Raw genomic sequence first — 18,557 nt, 5'->3', positions numbered from 1 at the left:
TCCACAGTGAAACTAATCCAGAAAATGCTGCTCTTTCCAGCTGTAAAAATATCTTTTCAATGAGAACTAAATTCTGTCTCTGAACACTTGCCATGTAGTTACTGAGGCAGGGACTGTTTCTGTGAAATGTTAGTGAAAACTTGTTTTCATCCTAGAGGAAGGCTCTCCTGTTACTCAACATCAAAGCAGTCATGCTGGCTTAGACCAAAGATCCGTCTTGCCTGATATTCTCATTGAAGGATCTTCTTGTCTCCCTGCCCTTGCCATGCTGTGACCAACCGCAGCCCCAGGAGAAGGGAGCTTGATGGTGGCTGGGAACTGTTTATGTTTCATGTGCTGTTGTGTCTCCAGGCAGAACTTCATGGTGAGGCTCTCCTTCAGAGTTGTGGACACCACTGATTCTCCAGTTTGAGCCTTTCACTCCCTCCATTTAGGAGGGGTCTCCCTCCTTTTATTCCATTTGTCCTCTGTAATAATTTGATTTCTTCCTGCTTTCTTTTCTTTTCCCTCTCATCCCCCTTCCCAGGGAGGGCTTTGAAGCTGTGTTAGGGTTGGGCTAATGCCTGATTCTGAGGAAGAATCAGGAAGAACATCAGTCATAGTCAGATACAAAGGAAAAATACAAACAGGGTAAGCATGTGATACTTCCCTCTGATCCTCTCCAAGCACTCAGCTGTCTTCAGTAAGGGATTCCCTCAGCTGGATGTGCTTCTGATGTAATTAGTAGCCCTCACTGAGTTTCTCTTGCATAAACTTCACTGGTTTTCCTTGAATCCACATAAGTCTTCTCATCCACAGCTCCTTTGATAAGGAGTTCTGCAGGTTGCTATTTACTGCATGAAGATGACTTTTAATTTGTTTTGAAAACGTGTTTTTAAAAGTGTGATTTGAAGCATCCTCTGGTTACTTGCATTTTGCAGGATGCTAACTGTCCCACATATTGGTCTGTACCAAAAAAAGGTTCTTATGCATAAATAAATGTGCTAATTTATGTATTTGTGACTGAATGTGTTCTAAAAGGGAGAAAAAATATCATTTAACCTTCATCACTACAGAAAGGAACACTTTTGTAAAGCCTGTCACTAAAAACTATGCTCTATCAAAGCATCTGACTAACAGTGTTATAAGACAGTTGAAATACCGGGAATGTCTGCTTAGTTGGACAGATTAACTCAGATGCACAATCATCCCTTTCCCTTTATGGACCTGTTAACGTCGGTGTACATATGCTGTTCTGACTAAGTGCTTCGCAATCATTCTTCAGTCCTGTAAATGAAATGCCTGTAATAACATGACTGAGCAGCAAGGTTGGGGCAGACACAATCCACAAGTGTCACTTCGTTTTTGAGTTTCCTGTAATTGCTTGCAGTAGCAATGATGATGGTTTTACTAAGACGTGATGTTTACGTAGCCAGCCTGAGCCTATACTTAGCTACGGTTCTGCCCAGTTAGGACAGCTGCAGGTTTTTAAAACATTCCTGACAATTGCCTGAATTAAAAAGTCAAGGGAAGAGCCTCTTCTCACTCAAAGGCCTGGAGGCTGCATTTCAGCAATATAGTAAATCAAGCTCTAGGGCTGCTGGTAGAGGACCAAAACCTCTAAAGCCTCATGATACCAAACACAGATCCAGTGTAAACTTGTTCTGTGGATTCAGAAAACGTTGCCAGTTTAAATTTGTATTAGCAGACTTTATGCCAGACTAGGAATAATCTATACTCCATCAGCTATCATAAATCTGGAATAAAAATCATATTGTGGGTTTTGAGTAACTCACCAGGAATGTGATGATATGCCTAAACCTACTCTAGACCAAATTATCACTGCCCAGATCTGGCATTACTGTGGACCCACAGTCATAGCTGAACTAGGCAGCCACACCGCCTGTTCCTTCTCTCCTGCATGTGTCTTTGTTGGCAGAGTGAAATGCTTCACAAGTTTAACACTGAAAAAGCTCTTAAGAACTAGGCATTTAATTAATCAAAAAAATCCCCAAACCCCTTAGATTCTGGCACACTACTAGAAAACCAGATTTTTCTCTGGGCTATTGCAAGCTAATGTTTTAGTCATTTTTCACTGCTGTCTGCAAAGGGAATTGTACAGATAACCTAGAGAAGTGAATATTTTTTTGGTGTTGGCACTTTTACAAATTCGGTTTGAACCTAGTGAAGGGTTCAGCTGACTTGTTTGGGTTTTTTTTTTTTCTCCTTTCAAGGCTGGATCAGCAAAGCTGCTAGTGATGTCCCACCCCACTAAACTGGGTGGTAGTGCACAGCCTTTGCTGGGGGTTCAGTTCTTAAGTAACAACGCCAGAGATGAAAAGCACTGTAATACAAGGCACTAATAATCTCTAATAAACGTATTACCCAATCACAGGATTTCTCATAGCATAGCTGCTGGTTTGGGAGCTGCCTTACTTCAGTTGTAGTCACCTTCCGCTCATGAAATCTTGCACTGCATCATCCCCTTTGCAAAATCCCTCTTGAAAATGAAGGCCAAAAGCCCTTGCATTCCCTATAGTACCTTAAACACAGGCAGCAAATAACCTGTCACTTCCTCCTTGAGATCTCTTACTGGTAATCTCTCTGTGTACTTCTGGATATTTTAGGTTCCCTGTGGCCTTCTGATATGTCTCCAGACTCTTAGTCTAGCATCTGTATTGCTTCTAGACTATGAATTTGTCTGTTTGAAGACTCTCAGAAGTATCTGCTCCAAATGAATGGGAGGCCTGAATTTGTAGTGGACTCAGCTACAGTCCTCTTTGAAAATGGAAATTCAGAACATATCTAAAAAGACAGATCAAAAGTTTGGTCTTATTGCTGTTAGCTGCTGCAGTGTTTTATGGTATTGAATGGAGGGCTTGTGATTCTGCAGTTGTGGTAGTTTTTAACGCAAAGATTACCTAAGAGAGTGATGAGATGCATTTGTATGTGGCGGCCTGACACAGCCAGTTCTGCTTCTGGCATTCCCAGGCTCCGCCTCTTCAGGCAGGGGAAGAACTTGGTTTCCAAAATCACACTGCCAGCCTCCGCAGCAAAGACTCTACATACTTATTTGTTGCCTGTGAATTGGCAGGGAGGTTACACCAAGCCGATGTCTTACCCTGAGTGCCAGCACCGTAATTGGACTGTTTACCATCCCCTCCATCCCGTCACGCAGCCCGGTAGCATTGCTGGCTGCTGTATGGGAGACCTTGTGGCGCTGCCTTTTTTCCATTCCTCCTTGCCCGTCTGATACTGAATTAATTAATCAATTAATGGTGCCTATGTTCTCCTGGACACAGGAGACATCTTTTTTTACGGCCTTGTGTTAGTATGTCCTTTCACGAACAGGCAGCAGAGCAAGGGTAAGCCCAATCTAATAATTCATATATTTGTTAATATGTGGTTTGGGAAACATTAATTATTTGAGAATTATATACCTGGGAAAAAACATGATTTTAAAATTCATTACATTTTCACCTGACGGTGGCAGAGACCAAATCGTGTTTCTATGCCACTGTGAAGCATATTGTCCAGTGAGCCCCATAAAATTCACTGTTTGAATAAAAATTCAGTTATTATTTTTAAGCACACAACAAAACTATGTTTCTGGCCTAGGAAGAGATTCATGTAGCTCGTGCCAGGCTTGTTTACTGTGATTGATACTACTTAATGTTCAACCCATTGAAAATGCCTTTGTGCCCCCTGCTTTGGGTTTCTCTAGGAAAATGGTAGGTTTGATAACTTCCATAAAATTCAGAGGAGCCCTGCAGCCGGACAGCGGCGAGTATGTGCTGCACAGCCTGCTCGACCTCCCTTCCGCAGCCAGAACCACTTGTGCATAAGGCACAGCTGGCATTTTTTAGCTTCCTTCCCCTTGGAGGAGAGGGAGGTAGTTCAGCAGTTCCCATTATTAGCTTGGCCTTGGTCAAGCTGCTCAGCTGCATGTAACTTCATGCTAACCAAGTTGTACTGTAGTGCAGTAAGCCAAAAAAAAATGGTGGAAAGTAGGCAAAGATGGTCATTTGGGACCTAGTAAGATTTTCATGAACGGCGTTGCACTTAATGGCGGAGGATGTTGGTTAACCAGAAGGCAAAAAACTCCAATGAACCAAACTAACATAGTTCTATAAGGAAGTTCTGCCATGTGCTTGCTGGAATATTCCTGTAATTGCATAAACATGGTATCTGGAGATCATGGGTCCAAAAAATCTGGATCCAGATTTACTTTCTATAATGGTGATGCATATGTTAACTGAAATTAAAGTTAATATAGTTGTATTTAATATCCATTATGATCACAAGTGTTTATGACATGCTCATGTGGAAACAAAAGACAAATTCTTATGGTGCAGAATTTTTTTGTAGCAAACCAGATTTTGGAATACTTAAAGAACTTTGCATTTCTTTCAGCTTTTGATGGATAAATGAGATAAATTTTAATGTATGATGGTAGTGGCTTCATCCTTGGGATTTTATATTTGAGCAGGCTTTCTGTAGTTTCTTTATGTCTATTATGCTATTGAAATAATTTATATCGGAATGAATGAAATAGAAATAATATGTCTGAAATATTAATTATATTAATATAGGGGCCTGATGACAGTCATCTCACCAAATTAGTAACATAAGATCAAATGGTTTCCAGTCATTGTAGAAAATTTTACAGGTTTCTTTAATAGACAGATTGCTTAAAGCATTACTCATTTTTAATGTGAAAATGATTGATCCTAATTAATGTCCATTGTGTGTTTCACTTCATGATTCATAATGTAATTTAGAGATAGAATTCTATAGCAATTACTTAACCAGGAGATAAATCAAATGGGGAAAAGTCATTGAATCCTTACTTCCTACCTTTCAGCCATTTCTTAAGCCAGTGTGTTTAAAAATAACAGTTTAGACGCTGACTCTGCTTTTGTTATTGGATATCTGTCTTCAGCCCCTGGAGTTATGGCGGATGCTGTAAATCTTACAAAAGGATTATTATGAACATTTTGTTAATTATCTTTATAATTCATCTAGCTGTAAGCTGCTAATTGCAGGACCCTCTGTAAGTTCCACTGACATCAATGCTGAAACTCTTAATTTTATTTTTTAGTGTAAAGGTGGGGTTTTAGATACACTTGTACTTAATTGTCAGTTCATACTAATTTTTTCCTGAGAAATACTAATGGAGTCTGATCCCTCTATTCCAGAGCATTATGTATGCCGTTATGTATGAAGCTCTTTGACACTGGGAGAAGTATGACGTTTTAGTTGCATGTACATGTGGAGGCACTTACTGTAAATAGTCAAAGAGTTCCAGGAAGAGAGGAATATGGAATCATACCATGCAGTCACTGTCTTATGGTAGTGCATGTGTCCATTTGCAAACCTTCCAAACTTTACCTATATTAAAAAGTTCAGATGCACTGCAGATAGCTAGCCCACAAATTATGGAGGAGTCATGTGAGAATGCTTGCACAAAGAATAGCCCAGAGCCTAGCTGAGCTGTATAGAAACTTCGTTTTCTTCAGAAGTGTCCCAAGGAAGAAGTACAAATTCTTACGTGTTGCTGTCGTTGTTTAACCTCAGTTGGCAAGTTGAGCACCACGCAGCCGCTCGCTCACTCCCCCCCTCAGAGGGATGGGGGAGAGAATCGGAAGGGTAATAGTGAGAAAACTCATGGGTTGAGATACAGACAGTTTAATAGGTAAAGCAAAAGCCGCGCATGCAAGCAAAGCAAAACAAGGAATTCATTCACTACTCCCCATCAGCAGGCAGGTGTTCAGCCATCTCCAGGAAAGCAGGGCTCCATCATGCGTAACGGTTACTTGGGAAGACAAACGCCATCACTCCAAACATCCCCCCCCTTCCTTCTTCTTCCCCCAGCTTTATATGCTGAGCATGATGTCACATGGTATAGGAATATCCCTTTGGCCAGTTGGGGTCAGCTGTCCTGGCTGTGTCCCCTCCCAGCTTCTTGTGCACCTGCAGCCTTCTCAGTCGGTAGAGCATGGGAAGCTGAAAAGTCCTTGACTAGTGTAAGCACTGCCTAGCAACAGCTAAAACATTGGTGCTTTATCAATTTTGTTCTCATCCTAAATCCAAAACACAGCATTGTACCAGCTACTAGGAAGGAAATTAACTCTATCCCTGCCGAAACCAGACTTTTTCTTCTGAAAAGTCTGTGGTTGGTATTTCAAATAGGCTGCTAAAATAAAAGAGTAATTCCACGACAGTGTTGTCTCTAGACATAGATAATTCCCTTGTATTGATTACACTTGCAAAACATCAGCTTTTGACCCATAAACCATTTCATAAAGATGCTTCCTTTTAAAATCAAAACATAGATAACAGTAGTAATCAAGCTACTTTTCACTTACATTTTCAGAGTAGTTTTTTTGAAAAACATACCTGGCAAATCAACTAGGAAAAACACAAACAGGAATAAAGACATCCATGCAAAAGGATACACACTCTGTCTGTTTCATCTGCGTTTGATAACTTTAATGTTTTGAGATACATTAAGTGAATACTTTTGTGTTACTTGCCAGATTGCAGGTAGCTAGTTTTTGGTTGCCAACCAATAATAAGGAGTAAGATTTTGATTACTATAGTATAGCTTATAGCAATATCTTAGTCAGAGCACACAGTCTTCCAATATTTTTCCTCTTCATCTGAAGAAGGAAGTTATAAAAGAATAGATTTAAATTTTCTTAATTGAAAATAGCGCAAAATAAACTTTCAAACATGAAAGGGCAGATGATTAACTCTTTGCCTCGGGTTAAAAAAGATAATAAAGGCAGGGAGTGAGGGGGCGGCTTGGCAATACTGAGTTACGAAGACTGATTTTTCTAAGTTTAGTTGTTCCGTGCCTTGGGTTTAGTTTCTGTTTCAACACTTATTTGGAGTCTGTCCGATAGGAAGTTAGTAATGGCATCCGTATGCCAGCTGTGCAGTGGTATGGGGTTTCCACAGGCTTTGGGATTTTGAATACAGATAGGAAACCATTTGCTGTTTGTGTTTAAAAGAAAAAATTAGAGTTTTGTAACTAATAGTTAGGGCTGATCGCATAATAGCATAAAAAATTGAATGGAAAAGGAAGCACTGACGTTTTGCCCAGAACACTGTTCAGCACCGGTGTTTTGGTTAAAAAATAAGCTTTTGTAGGCAAGTTCAGTCACTTGGCAGAGCAACTCTGTAATGTTTATTGCCAAAGTAGTGCTTGATATCCAGACTTACCAGATGAGATCTTGTCACTTCTGATTTCGCTAGATATTTTGCTGTTTAGTTTCAAGGGGCCTTCATTCCCTTCTTTCTGGCACAATTTTGTGTCGTCATTCAAGGGAGCTAATGTATTCAGTAAAAGTTGGTAATTAGTTACATCTGCCAGTGAGAAAACAGATTTAAAACACACTTGGGGGTTGATCCCCCTGTTCCCCTGACTTTAAATAAGAGACAAGATCAGACATAGATTCTTAGGAGCTAATAAAGTTTGCTATTTAAGGGCTTCCCACACTGATCCCCAACTTTAAATAGCTGCTTGTTAATTATACAGGTAGCAGTGTGACCTGCCAAATAGTAGCAATTAGCTAAGCCCCACAGATACGGAGCACAGTGTCTCTAAGAAGTTCTGGGGAGTGTTGTAGCAGTCCAAGGAAATTCTCACACAGTGAAATCTTTGAACCACAAAGTCTATTCACATACAAAATTTAAATTGAGGGAGCCTGAGTCTAGAAGAAGGTTTGTTTACTGTCGCTAAAGTTTCCCTAGCTAGAGGAATACTTAATTCAAAGCATGACCCTTGTGTATTATTCTGCATCTCCAGAATATTCCAGGGATATTTGAAGTACTTTGTGGGTAAGTTCAGTATCTTTTATGTTTGGTGATGGCATCAGACGGCACGTTAGGTCTGGCTGATGTTCCCCACTAGAATTGCCAGGAGACCAAACGTTCTGAGTTTTGATTCCGTTCTGCCCTGGTACACGTACAGAACCTCCTGAGTGGTTTCAGAAAGCCTTTTTTTGGTTGTTTGGTTGTTTTTTTCCAAAAGATGATTGATTCCCATTTGAAAGTATCAAACTTTTTCGTTTTGCTCTTTCCCTCCTCCCAGCTGAAATGACCATGTGGTTCTGGGCCTTAGCAATCTCACTGATAACGTTTTACTGAAATCCAAGAGTCTCTAAAATCATTTGGCTTTGCTGAAAAAAATATCTTTAGACTTAAAGTGTGTACAAGGAGGAATATTCAGACCTGTTTTACCTAGTAATGGGTTTTAATCTCTTTCAAAAAGAGGCCTTTAAGGAGAGGATTCTTGTTTGTGGTGGGTATTGTATTTGCTTGAAAATGTTTCACTAAAGCAGAGGACAAACTTTGAAGAAAGGATGCTGGAAAGATGTGCATGTTTTACCACAGCAGAGCAGGTAGCTTTTCATGATCACCAAAACCACAGAAATAACTTCCCATGCTTTCCTGTGAAGCATCTGAGCAATGTTTTAGAGAAATCTGTAAAGGACTACATCAGCCTTGGCCCAATTTGACAGAAAAAAAATCTCATTGGACAGAAAAAACCTCATTGGACAGAAAAAAATTACATGCTTTAACCGGTTGGAAAGGTAGGATTTTTAAGGGCTGCCAGCAATGTATCCTTTGCTCTCAGGAATGGCTATTATTAGACACATCAGATGAGTTTTGTCAATGTGCATTTTTCTCCCACTGATAATTCTAATTAGCTATGGTTGGCATATGTTTCTTTATTTTCAGTTAGTGTTCTGCACAGTTGTTATTCAAATATACTGTGTAAATAAGATCTTGATTCTGTGGTAACCTCCACAAAGCTCTGGTGATGGCAATGGCTTCAGATTTGAACAGCTCTCCTTACGCTGTGTTTAGCAGTACATAAGCGGCCTGACTGATTTCCTTTATGATTGCCAAACCAGCAAAGGTGAAAGAGGATCCAAAACTGTCTACCAAGTTGCTTGTTTTCATTAACTGAAGACTGTTTTTGTGGAATACTTACTTCTGTGACACAAGCCAAAGTAATTAAAGGCTAGGAAGAGAAGAAGGGGTAAAAGCTTTTAAAAATAATTACCACTGCCTGGTAGAACTATACATCTTTCCAATAAACTTGAATCAGTCCCAGTGCCATTCTGTTTGTTCAAAGCTTTTCTCCTCCCGTCTTAAAAGCATAATGTCTGTTTCTTTTTGGGAGATTGTTAATATCATTGTATCATTCATGTCATTATATTTATGTAATTTATATAGTTGAATATTTCTGTCATAGACCATGAGGTGATCTGTGGATTCACATAATTGTATTGATTATTACAACCCAAACTGGAGTTTTACCTAACTTGAACATCTATTTTGCTCTGTAGTTGACACTCCAGATCCCTATGTGGAGCTGTTCATCCCATCCGCCCCTGACTGCAGGAAGAGAACGAAACATTTCAATAACGATGTGAATCCTGTGTGGAACGAGACCTTTGAGTTCATTTTGGATCCCAACCAAGAGAATATTCTTGAGGTAAATCACATGGCTGAGCTGCATCTGTGAAAATGTACAATGTCTGGAAGGTTAAAATAACAGTAGCTTGTACGTGTATGGCGTCTGTTGTCTCAAGATTACAACTTTTTTTTAAACTTAACGTTTAAAAACGTTTTTAAGGCTGGTTTTTGCCTTTAGGCATGGTGCTAAGCAACAGGTGTTGTATAAATTGTATTATTCAAGGGGTAGCCTTGAGAGTCATTACAAGATATGCCTCTGAGTCATCTCTCGGACTGCTCCTGAGGAATAGTAGCTTACTATTCTTCACATCAGCCATAAATTATTTTCTCCCTGCTTCCTACACTGTTTCAGCTATTATGGACAGTGAATAGGTGGGGGTAAAGTCAAGTCTCTGCCCATTCGCTGCTTCTCCTGAGGAGACAGAAAGCAGAAGCATGGTTCTGCTGTCTCCCCTGTGCCTGGAGCCAAGGGCTGAGTAGCCCACCCAGTGATGTTTTGGGTACTCTTATTCCATGTGCAGGCTTGTTGACTAAGCCACCATTAAGACTCAGTACGTTAAGCCTTTCCGGGTTGTATACAAAAGGTGAGTGTTAAGTGTAAGTATTTTATAAGTGGGCATGGCAAGCATTTAAGGTTATCTATAGTCGTTTGTTAGTTTGGTTCTTCGTAGGGGATGGCCCTAACATGTGAAGTCTTCTGATCCAAGCTTATGGAGTTTCAGTCTAAATGGCCAACTGGGACAGAGGTTAAAGCCTGTGAAGCTTTTAATTGAGCTAGTAACCATAATGTCTTGGGGCTAAACTGTTCAAGATCTGAAAATTGAATTGTGCTTCCTACAAGGCTCCCTGTGTTCCCGGGGAGAGGGGTAGGTTCTACAGTTTGGGGAGGAAGAATCCCACGATCAGCTAAATGGAGCATGAAGAACTATCATATGTTTCCTGCACAAGAGACAGCAATACTAGGGAATTCACAATAACTTCACTACAGCTTTGCAGAAAGCAGATTACCCAAAATAGCTTCCACCAGCTGGTCAGCTGCAACAGTCACCTGAGTTGATTCTTACTAAATGTTTTGGTCATAGACATACAAACTGGCCACATGAAACTTGAGAAAAGTTTGAAATCTCTAACTTAGTTCTTGCTTTCCAATAATAAGTCAGGCAAATAGATATCAGGAATTAGAAAGAGGAATGGAGTGATTCTGGCTTCTTTGTGAGAAAGCATTTGTTGAAATAGGAAGAAGAAAAGAAGAACTTGGGTTCATCAACCTGCCTTTGTTGCAGTATGGGAGCTAAAAATGGTTTCAATTTCACCTGATAAAGTCTTTGTGGATTCTAACAGAAGTCCTGGGGCAGAGAGTTTTACCTGTCTCTTTGCAGATGCTGTGCTTTTTTTGGAATATCTGCAGGAGCTACAGCTGGCTAAATAATTGATGTGATCTATAGTAGCTCTCATGATTTTCAAAAGATGAGCGGAATGGTAAACTGAGGAATAGCAAATAATAGTCAAAATACAGTCCCTTGGTTCTACTGGCATCGTATAAAGACTGGGTCAGATTCTGCTTGTAGTTACACTTAGGCAGCTTCCCTAGTAATGTATGAATTTGTTGAGTACAAAATTTGGTTCAAGGATTTTTAAAGGATAAATTTAACTCACAAACAGCAAACGGCTTACCTGATGCCTCCTTGGGAACAGTACCACCTCTTATACTCTGTATGTTTATGGATTCTGATGTGAAGAAGTTGAAATGCTGGCAAGGCATTTATTTCTTACTGATACATGATCTCAGATACCTTTGACCATGTGGAGGCCTGGGTCATTTGCTCCCTTCTGTGGTAACAATGTGACTAGCTCACTTCCCACCAGAGTGAGAACCCCCAGTTACTAAAACATCTTTTGTAATTTGGCTAACATTTTGTAAGGTATTTCTCAGTTTTTAGCATGGTTATATGCAGTTGTTATAAAGTACAGGATTTTATGAGCTGGCATGCTGTTGATTTCCGGCACAGTATGGCCATAGCATACTGCCAGGTTCTGCAAGTCTCTATCTCCTGTAACAGAACACAACAAGGTTGATTATAAGTAGAATTTGGAAATGTATCTTTACAATAACTAAAGGCTGTTGCTGGTTTCTGAGACACACAGTTAATTGTGGACCTGGTTGATATGTATATTTGCATACACATATATGTGGTGTTCACGGTAAACATTCTCTTCACCATGAAAGGTATAGCCTTTAGGTTAAAACTGATGTTTGCGTTCTCCCATTGTTGTACACACATGCAGTGCCCAGCAGAGCCTTTGTATTCTTCATGGAGTGCAGTGTCAGAATTCAAATCTGTGAAACCACCTACCCAAAAGCTCTTTGTGAATTCCCAAGCTCACACAGACTCCACAATCCTCTCAACTCCTCAGATTATTTTAATCTAAATCTTTAACGCTATCCCAAGTGCAGTTTTCACTCTGAAGTGTAAGAAGGTCTCCAAAATCCCGTTAAGAAGGTGTTGCTATTGCTATTTGGTTTTCAAAGACAGCCCTCAGAGATTACAGCAATGGGCATAAAGTTCTGCAAGGAAACAAGAACGTAGATGCCATTAAAATAATGAGTTCTGTCCTAAAATACAGTTCATCATTTCAAAGGGTTGCCTGTGGCACAGGATGAAGAAGATTCTTTATAGCTGAGAAGAGGCTGAACCCAGATGTAGCAACTAGTTATTCAAGTGATTGTATCTTGATTCCATTTGTTTTATGCAAAAGATTTGGTCCAAGCCGCAAACATGATATTTTAGAAGATACAATTCCACAAAGTGGAAAAAACTAGTAAGCCAAATGAGTTTGGAGGACTCAATTCATAGAAACAGAAATTCTTCTGAACATCTTACTTGAGAACTTGGAAGGCTGCCACTGAGAAAAAAGACTGCTAGATGTAGACCCACATGGATTAGAGCAAAAGCATTGAACAGTGTTCTGCGGTATCCACGTACATCTTTGGATAGTACCACATTTTGAAAAGGTATATGCTCTGACATGGAGAATATGAGAAGAGACTTGAAGGTCTGGCTGGATACGAAGAAAAGCTTTGTGTAATTTGGAATGCTGCACATTTTGCCAAATCATTGCTATAAAAATCCTGGTCTGTAGATACAAGGCTAGGATAGATTCTATCTTCACTGAAAAGTTGCTGTATGTTTTTTGGCGTATCACATTTAAAACTATATAAGTTTCTCTATAGAAAAGTTTCACTAACTGGAAATTTGAAGTAATTATATCTTTTATATGTATAATTTGAAGTTACTGTGTCTGCTTAGAAAGGTGGTGAGATTTACTGACAGAAAGGTGCTCGGATAAAAAACCCTTTGTAAATGATACTGTTGTACTCATGCAATTGAATGCCTTGAAGGTGCCACCTACACTACACGTGAGCTTATCCTGTTTTAAAAGAATGTGTCTGTTGGCACTGGATGTTGACTGGGTTGGGTTAGGCCTGTTCCTTTTCCATATAATTTTTTTTTACTTTAGGCATAGGCTGTATGGAATTAAGAAGGGATTTATCAAAGTAGAATTGAATACCTGTGTATCTTTTCTAGGTTACTTTGATGGATGCCAACTACGTTATGGATGAGACTCTTGGCACCTCCACATTTCCTATATCTTCTCTGAAACTGGGAGAGAAGAAGGAGGTCCAGTTAACTTTCAATGATGTAAGTTGCAACATTCGTAGCTTTGCCTGTGTTGGTGCAGCTTTGAACACAATGGAAAGTTCTTAAAAGAGGAACTGAACTGAGAGACCTAAACTATTGTGTAGACCAGGGTGTACCACATTTCAGTCCTCTGTCAGGTGTCTGAATTTTATCTGTGCCACATTCTGGTTAGATAGCTTCTTCACAAATCAATAGAGGATGGTGTTTGTAAAGGCTAAGTGATGTGTTCTAAAGACTCTCACTGAGTCTGGTGTTACTCAGAGTATTCCCTCAGTCACTTTGTTGAAGCATAAGAAAAACGTTTGGCCTGCTCTTGATACTCGTCAGAAGTACATGTTCCTAGGTGAAAGGAAATCCAAGACTATTTCTGATCCCATCAGTCTACCTCAGTACTATGTATGTATGTGTTTTCTTAATATAGAGTTAAGTTTTGAATTCAAGAAGAGAGTAGAATATATCATGGAAGGGGTAAGGATGGCAGCCTTCCAGTCAGGAAATAGCTGAATATGTGGGGGCACAGGACAGGGTATCTCAGGTGAGGATTTTTCTCTGCATATCCTGTTCTGAAGCTCATTTTCTAAGCATTCACTGTTGTTCATGGTTAAACACAGAGTACTGGCCTAAAGGCACCGTATTTATCTTCTTACAGTCCTGCTGAGAGGAGAATTAAGCAGTGCCACTGAAGGCCTTAGTGTCCCTTCAGAGAGAATCCTCTTTAAAAGTCTAGTTTCAAACTTTCACTTGCTAAACCAGTTTCTGCACCGCTTGGTTCAATTTAGTTTAATGGTCTTTGTTAGCATGAGAGGTTACACAGATCTTACTGGTCAGTATATTACCTCTACTACTGATGCCTATGGCTTCCGGAAAGCTAAAAGAAATTTTTTTATTATTATATGTTTCACTTTCAATAAATGGCTTGTTGTAACACAGACCTAGTTAACATGCAATAATGCATTATGTATGTGAACGCTCTAAAAAAAAAGGCAAGTCCCAATTGGATTATTCTCTTTAAACTCGTATATAAAACTGATAGAGTCAGTTTAACAGAGATTGCCTGCACGGTGACTCTTGGAAATTGTTGTTAAATCTGTGTGTAATTGAGCTTGTTCTGCACATATTAAAACATCGTCATTTATTAGAGTAACATATCACAGGCCATTCTGAACATAATTCAGTACTTGTAATTATATGCATCACATCTGATTATCTTTATATGTATATATGTTGTATGCATATACTATATGTATAAATACTGTCTGCATTTCTGTTTTGGGCTATGGTTTATTATATGATCAGAGGTCTCAATTTGTGCCTGCTCTGCTGTTTTCCATGTGATATAACTTTAAAAGTGTGGTTACAGCAAATAACTGGTTAAGGCCTATTTATTGGAAATCTGAGAGTTTCATATGTAAGATTTAGCATTTAATTAGGTATAGCCTTAGGGCAGTTGGAATTTTGATACCCTCATTTTTTTCCCTTTTTTTTTAAGCTACTGCATTTTTTGAAGTTTCTGCATATTTATTTCACTAAGTGCTTCAGTAACTTGGGCTTCCAGAATGTGGGCTGACTGCAGATGCCTAGTTCTGCCAGGCATGAGGTGAGGTAGTGAGAAAGAGCTGATGAATAAATTTTGAAAACACAGTGTACAAAGCTCATGCCAATAATATAATGCCTTGCCACATCACAGATAAGCTTGAACTTCTCATCAGCACTCAGCAAAGCCTGGTAGAGTACATAGGGTAAAAAAATCAGTGAAAAAAGCCAAATACATTCTGAAATTTATAAGCAAATGGTAAGGGAACATCGTCAGGTTGAGCCCAATGTAGACAACTTATATACACAATGTGTATTCCTGAGATTTCTGTGGCAGTCTATATAAGGTATAGAAAATGGCATGCTATTTCCCTATTGCAATGTTTCACTTCAAGGATTTATTTAATACCATGTGCGTACATTTTTCTCAACCATTGGATCACTGCGTGGTTTCTGAAGTGCTTTCTACATTAGTAATACCAGGTGCTGGAATAATGTAATTACTACCCTGTCTTTGAAGTATTTCCGTAAATGACTCTTCACTCTGTTTCTTCATGTTCTCCCTTTGTTATTTCTTTGCCTATTCTTTCTCCCGCCACCCTGTTAATATGCTACCTCATTTACAATTCCTATTTCAGAGGGCAGGAGTGGAGTGCCAGGTTTTACCTGGCCCATCGGCAGGTACGCGGGATGAGGGAGGCCAGAGGCAGCTTTGCACTTCCATATCCTTAACTACTCTGTATAAGTGTCAAGCAAACATTCAGTCTGAGGTGTTCTAGCTCCATTCCTAGTGATCACATACCACAAATGAGGAGGATAATCTGTTTATAGTTAGAGGCAGAGTGAAACAAGACACCGCGTGTGAGTCTTACACACTCCTACAAGGCTGTACCAGTGTGTTGGTCACCATTGCATATGAGAGAGCTCAGGGAGATGAAGATGCCTGTCTGTTCTGTTTTAGTTCTACCAAAGTCGTACTCTTGAATTTTGCCTAACTTTAACCATCATTTTTTAACCTTTTGCCTGCAGGGAACCCCTTTAAGTGCTCTGTGAAAGGCAGAGGAGACCAACCCATAGCTTGTGGGTTAGGTAGTAGTTCTATGTGGTCTGCAAGTGAAATCATTATGTAGTGACGTTTATTAGTTTACTTGATTTGTAAGCAATCACTCTTCCTGATTGATAATTTAAGCGCATTTAACTGTGGAAAGACACTTGGTGCCTCATGTGGAACACAGAGCAGTCATTCCCTTACAAGTCTTTGTTTCAGATAGGAGTTGAGTATGAAGCTTACCCAGTGAACTGGGAAGCAAGTGGCAGATAGACTGTGGCTGGCAGTAGAAACAAAGGATCGTAAGTGTGTGAAGACAATTAGATCCCTTCAGGCCAAAGATGAATAGCACTGTCAAAAAGTGATTTTCAGTGGAAGAAAGCCAAGAAAATGGGATCTGATGAATGAAAGTCAGGACCTAGTAGCATTTTCTACTGTATTCAGTGCTAGTGGAGTATTTTGGAATCACATTGTGTGCTTTTAAAAAAAAGTTCTGTAGAAAAGAAACTCATTCATGTATTTCAGAAATGTCCTCCTTTTTAAAAAAAGTGATTTAAAGAAAAATTCTGACAGTAATAGTTCATGTTCCAGGTGTGTTTGTGTTTTTTTCCCTCTGTAAGTGGTGTAACCATATTTAAATATTTCTTGTTTAGGTCACAGAAATGACTTTGGAATTGTCTCTTGAAGTATGGTAAGTATCTCATATTTAAAAAAAAAAAGTGGAAAATATATTAGCAGCAAAGGTATTTTTTTATTTTACTCTATTTGTTAGAATTTTCTTAAAAACAAGTGTGCAAAAAGTGTGCAAAAATTTTTGCACAAGAGTGCAAAAATTCCTTGTTTTAACATAGAAATACCAAGTACTGTAAAGTCAGGAGATTTTAAAATTGAAGGTTGTTTTCACATTGTAATTCTATCATTGACTTAAACACCATTACTTTTACTAATAGGTGTGCCCTTTTCAAACGTTTGCAGGAACAAGGCCATCATATATGAATTTCTCATCCTGGTTTATGTTACGTGCTTTCCTTTTCAAGGGCTTTTTCTCTAATAAACTCATAGACATCAGGTTCAGCTGTTATCCTCATTATTTTACCTTCTGTGGTAACTGTGTGTCTCATGTTAACTTTCAGAGTATGTGAATAGTCCTTACAAAGCTGCCCCTGAAATGTATTTGAATGTTAATACTATGCAGTACTGAAGTCAAAGGTGAAGATCTCGGTAGGGCCAAGATTTCACCGTGTGTAAAGCTAAGCAGATGGCTACCTTTTTTTTTCCTTTTTTTTTCTTCTCTCTAGATTTCTTTCTCCCTCTTTCTTAGCCTATCTAGGTGAAAGACCAAAAATCACCTTGAGGCATAATCAGAAAAATTATCTTTTAAGTCTAAAAATGAATTACTGAGAACACAGCATTTAAAGAGTCTTTTTTTGTCTGTAACTATAAATAGCAGTGCTGAGCACTGTAACTGTAAATGTAGAACTCTTTCATAATGACTCTGGAGACTGACAAACATCCCCCAGGGATAATTTCTGCTCATCGTTTTCTACTAGTAGGGTTGCATATGTGGGTGGTCCTTGAGACCACCCCTAAACCTTCCAGGGCTTGTACATTACAAGTATTTCATATCTCTGACATTAAATGAACAGAAGATGCTTGGCTATGTCTTGCTGCTCTTAGGCAGTAGGCTTTGAAATATTTTAAACAAAAGGATCTGATCAAGTTCTGCTCTGTTATTCTCGGATGGCCACATGGATTTTGGATTCTGTGTGGACCTCTTGTTCACAGTATCACAGTTTTTAAAAAATCTGAAGAATTATTATCTGTGCCTAAATAGATCCATTTCACAATTGTATGTTTTTCATAAAGGACTCTTAAAAATGCTGCCTTGTAACTAACATGTCAAAGTATCCACAAACAGTTTTAGCTCATCTTTGTAAATATGGGAATTCAATGAGGCAGGTACCAGGACAAATTTGTACACTCCTGTCACACAGTTGCTGTCTGCTAGAGGTATTGTAGTTCAAACTCGTGGAATGACATACAGGCTCAAGGAGTTAACTAGCCCAAATGCGGTGACAGTTCAAATTGTTTATCCTGCCTTGATACCTGAAATGAGAAGTGGGAGCTGAAGTTGTAGCTTTTATTTAAGTACAGAACTGAGGTCTTCATGCAGCCCTATGTACACTTTTGATCACACAATGTGGGAAAAAACTAGAGAAAAAGGCTTATTCCTGTAGCCACCAGTACAATTTTTGCTGAGATCCATACAGTTTTTGATTGTAAGACTGAATGAATAAAGAGTCAAAATTATCCTCTCCTCTCTTAACACGAACCTCTAACTTAAGGAGAGTATATGTTAGTAGGAATGTGTGAACATTTTTCATTGCAGTTCTTTGTTCAGTGGATAAGCAGAGAACTCAAATTTCTAGACTGTAAATTTATAATTGTATGTAAGTGGTGATCTCACTCGCTCTATTTTAATTTAGTATTTTTTAAGACCACATAATACACCACTAGAAGCTGCATATTTTGTGTTTGGTTTTCATTAGTCTGTGAACAATGAGGTTTCTATATCAAATACACGTCTTAAAGATGCAGCGTGCCATTGTTCTTTGTGTCCATCACTCTATTAAATCAGCTGATGCAATTGTGTCACATGACTAACCATAATTTTATTTTATTTCATCTTATGTAAGTTAATGAGGAATTTACTCTTACTTCCATTCATTTCCCTAGGTGATATTTTTAATTCTGTTTTGAATTATGCCTTTTGTTAAAGCCTGTCTGTTTTGCAAAATAGCTTT

The 18,557-nt window shown here is 39.0% G+C and overlaps 1 protein-coding gene across 1 annotated transcript in view; it reads left to right on the top strand.

The window, feature by feature from the left end:
- PLA2G4A (phospholipase A2, group IVA (cytosolic, calcium-dependent)) overlaps positions 1–18,557 on the top strand; it is a 68,595-nt gene that overhangs the window by 13,738 nt on the left and 36,300 nt on the right. The window contains exons 3-6 of the mRNA XM_009330270.1: positions 9,342–9,490; positions 13,059–13,172; positions 16,407–16,444; positions 17,891–17,920. Coding sequence (XP_009328545.1) covers positions 9,342–9,490; positions 13,059–13,172; positions 16,407–16,444; positions 17,891–17,920 — 331 coding nt within the window. The remainder of the gene's footprint in view (positions 1–9,341; positions 9,491–13,058; positions 13,173–16,406; positions 16,445–17,890; positions 17,921–18,557) is intronic.

Source organism: Pygoscelis adeliae, unplaced genomic scaffold, assembly GCF_000699105.1.
Source record: "Pygoscelis adeliae isolate BGI_AS28 unplaced genomic scaffold, ASM69910v1 Scaffold247, whole genome shotgun sequence".
Classification (NCBI taxonomy): Eukaryota; Metazoa; Chordata; class Aves; order Sphenisciformes; family Spheniscidae; genus Pygoscelis; species Pygoscelis adeliae.
Note: the sequence above shows the minus strand (reverse complement) of the source record. Positions and strands in the feature narration are given on the sequence as shown.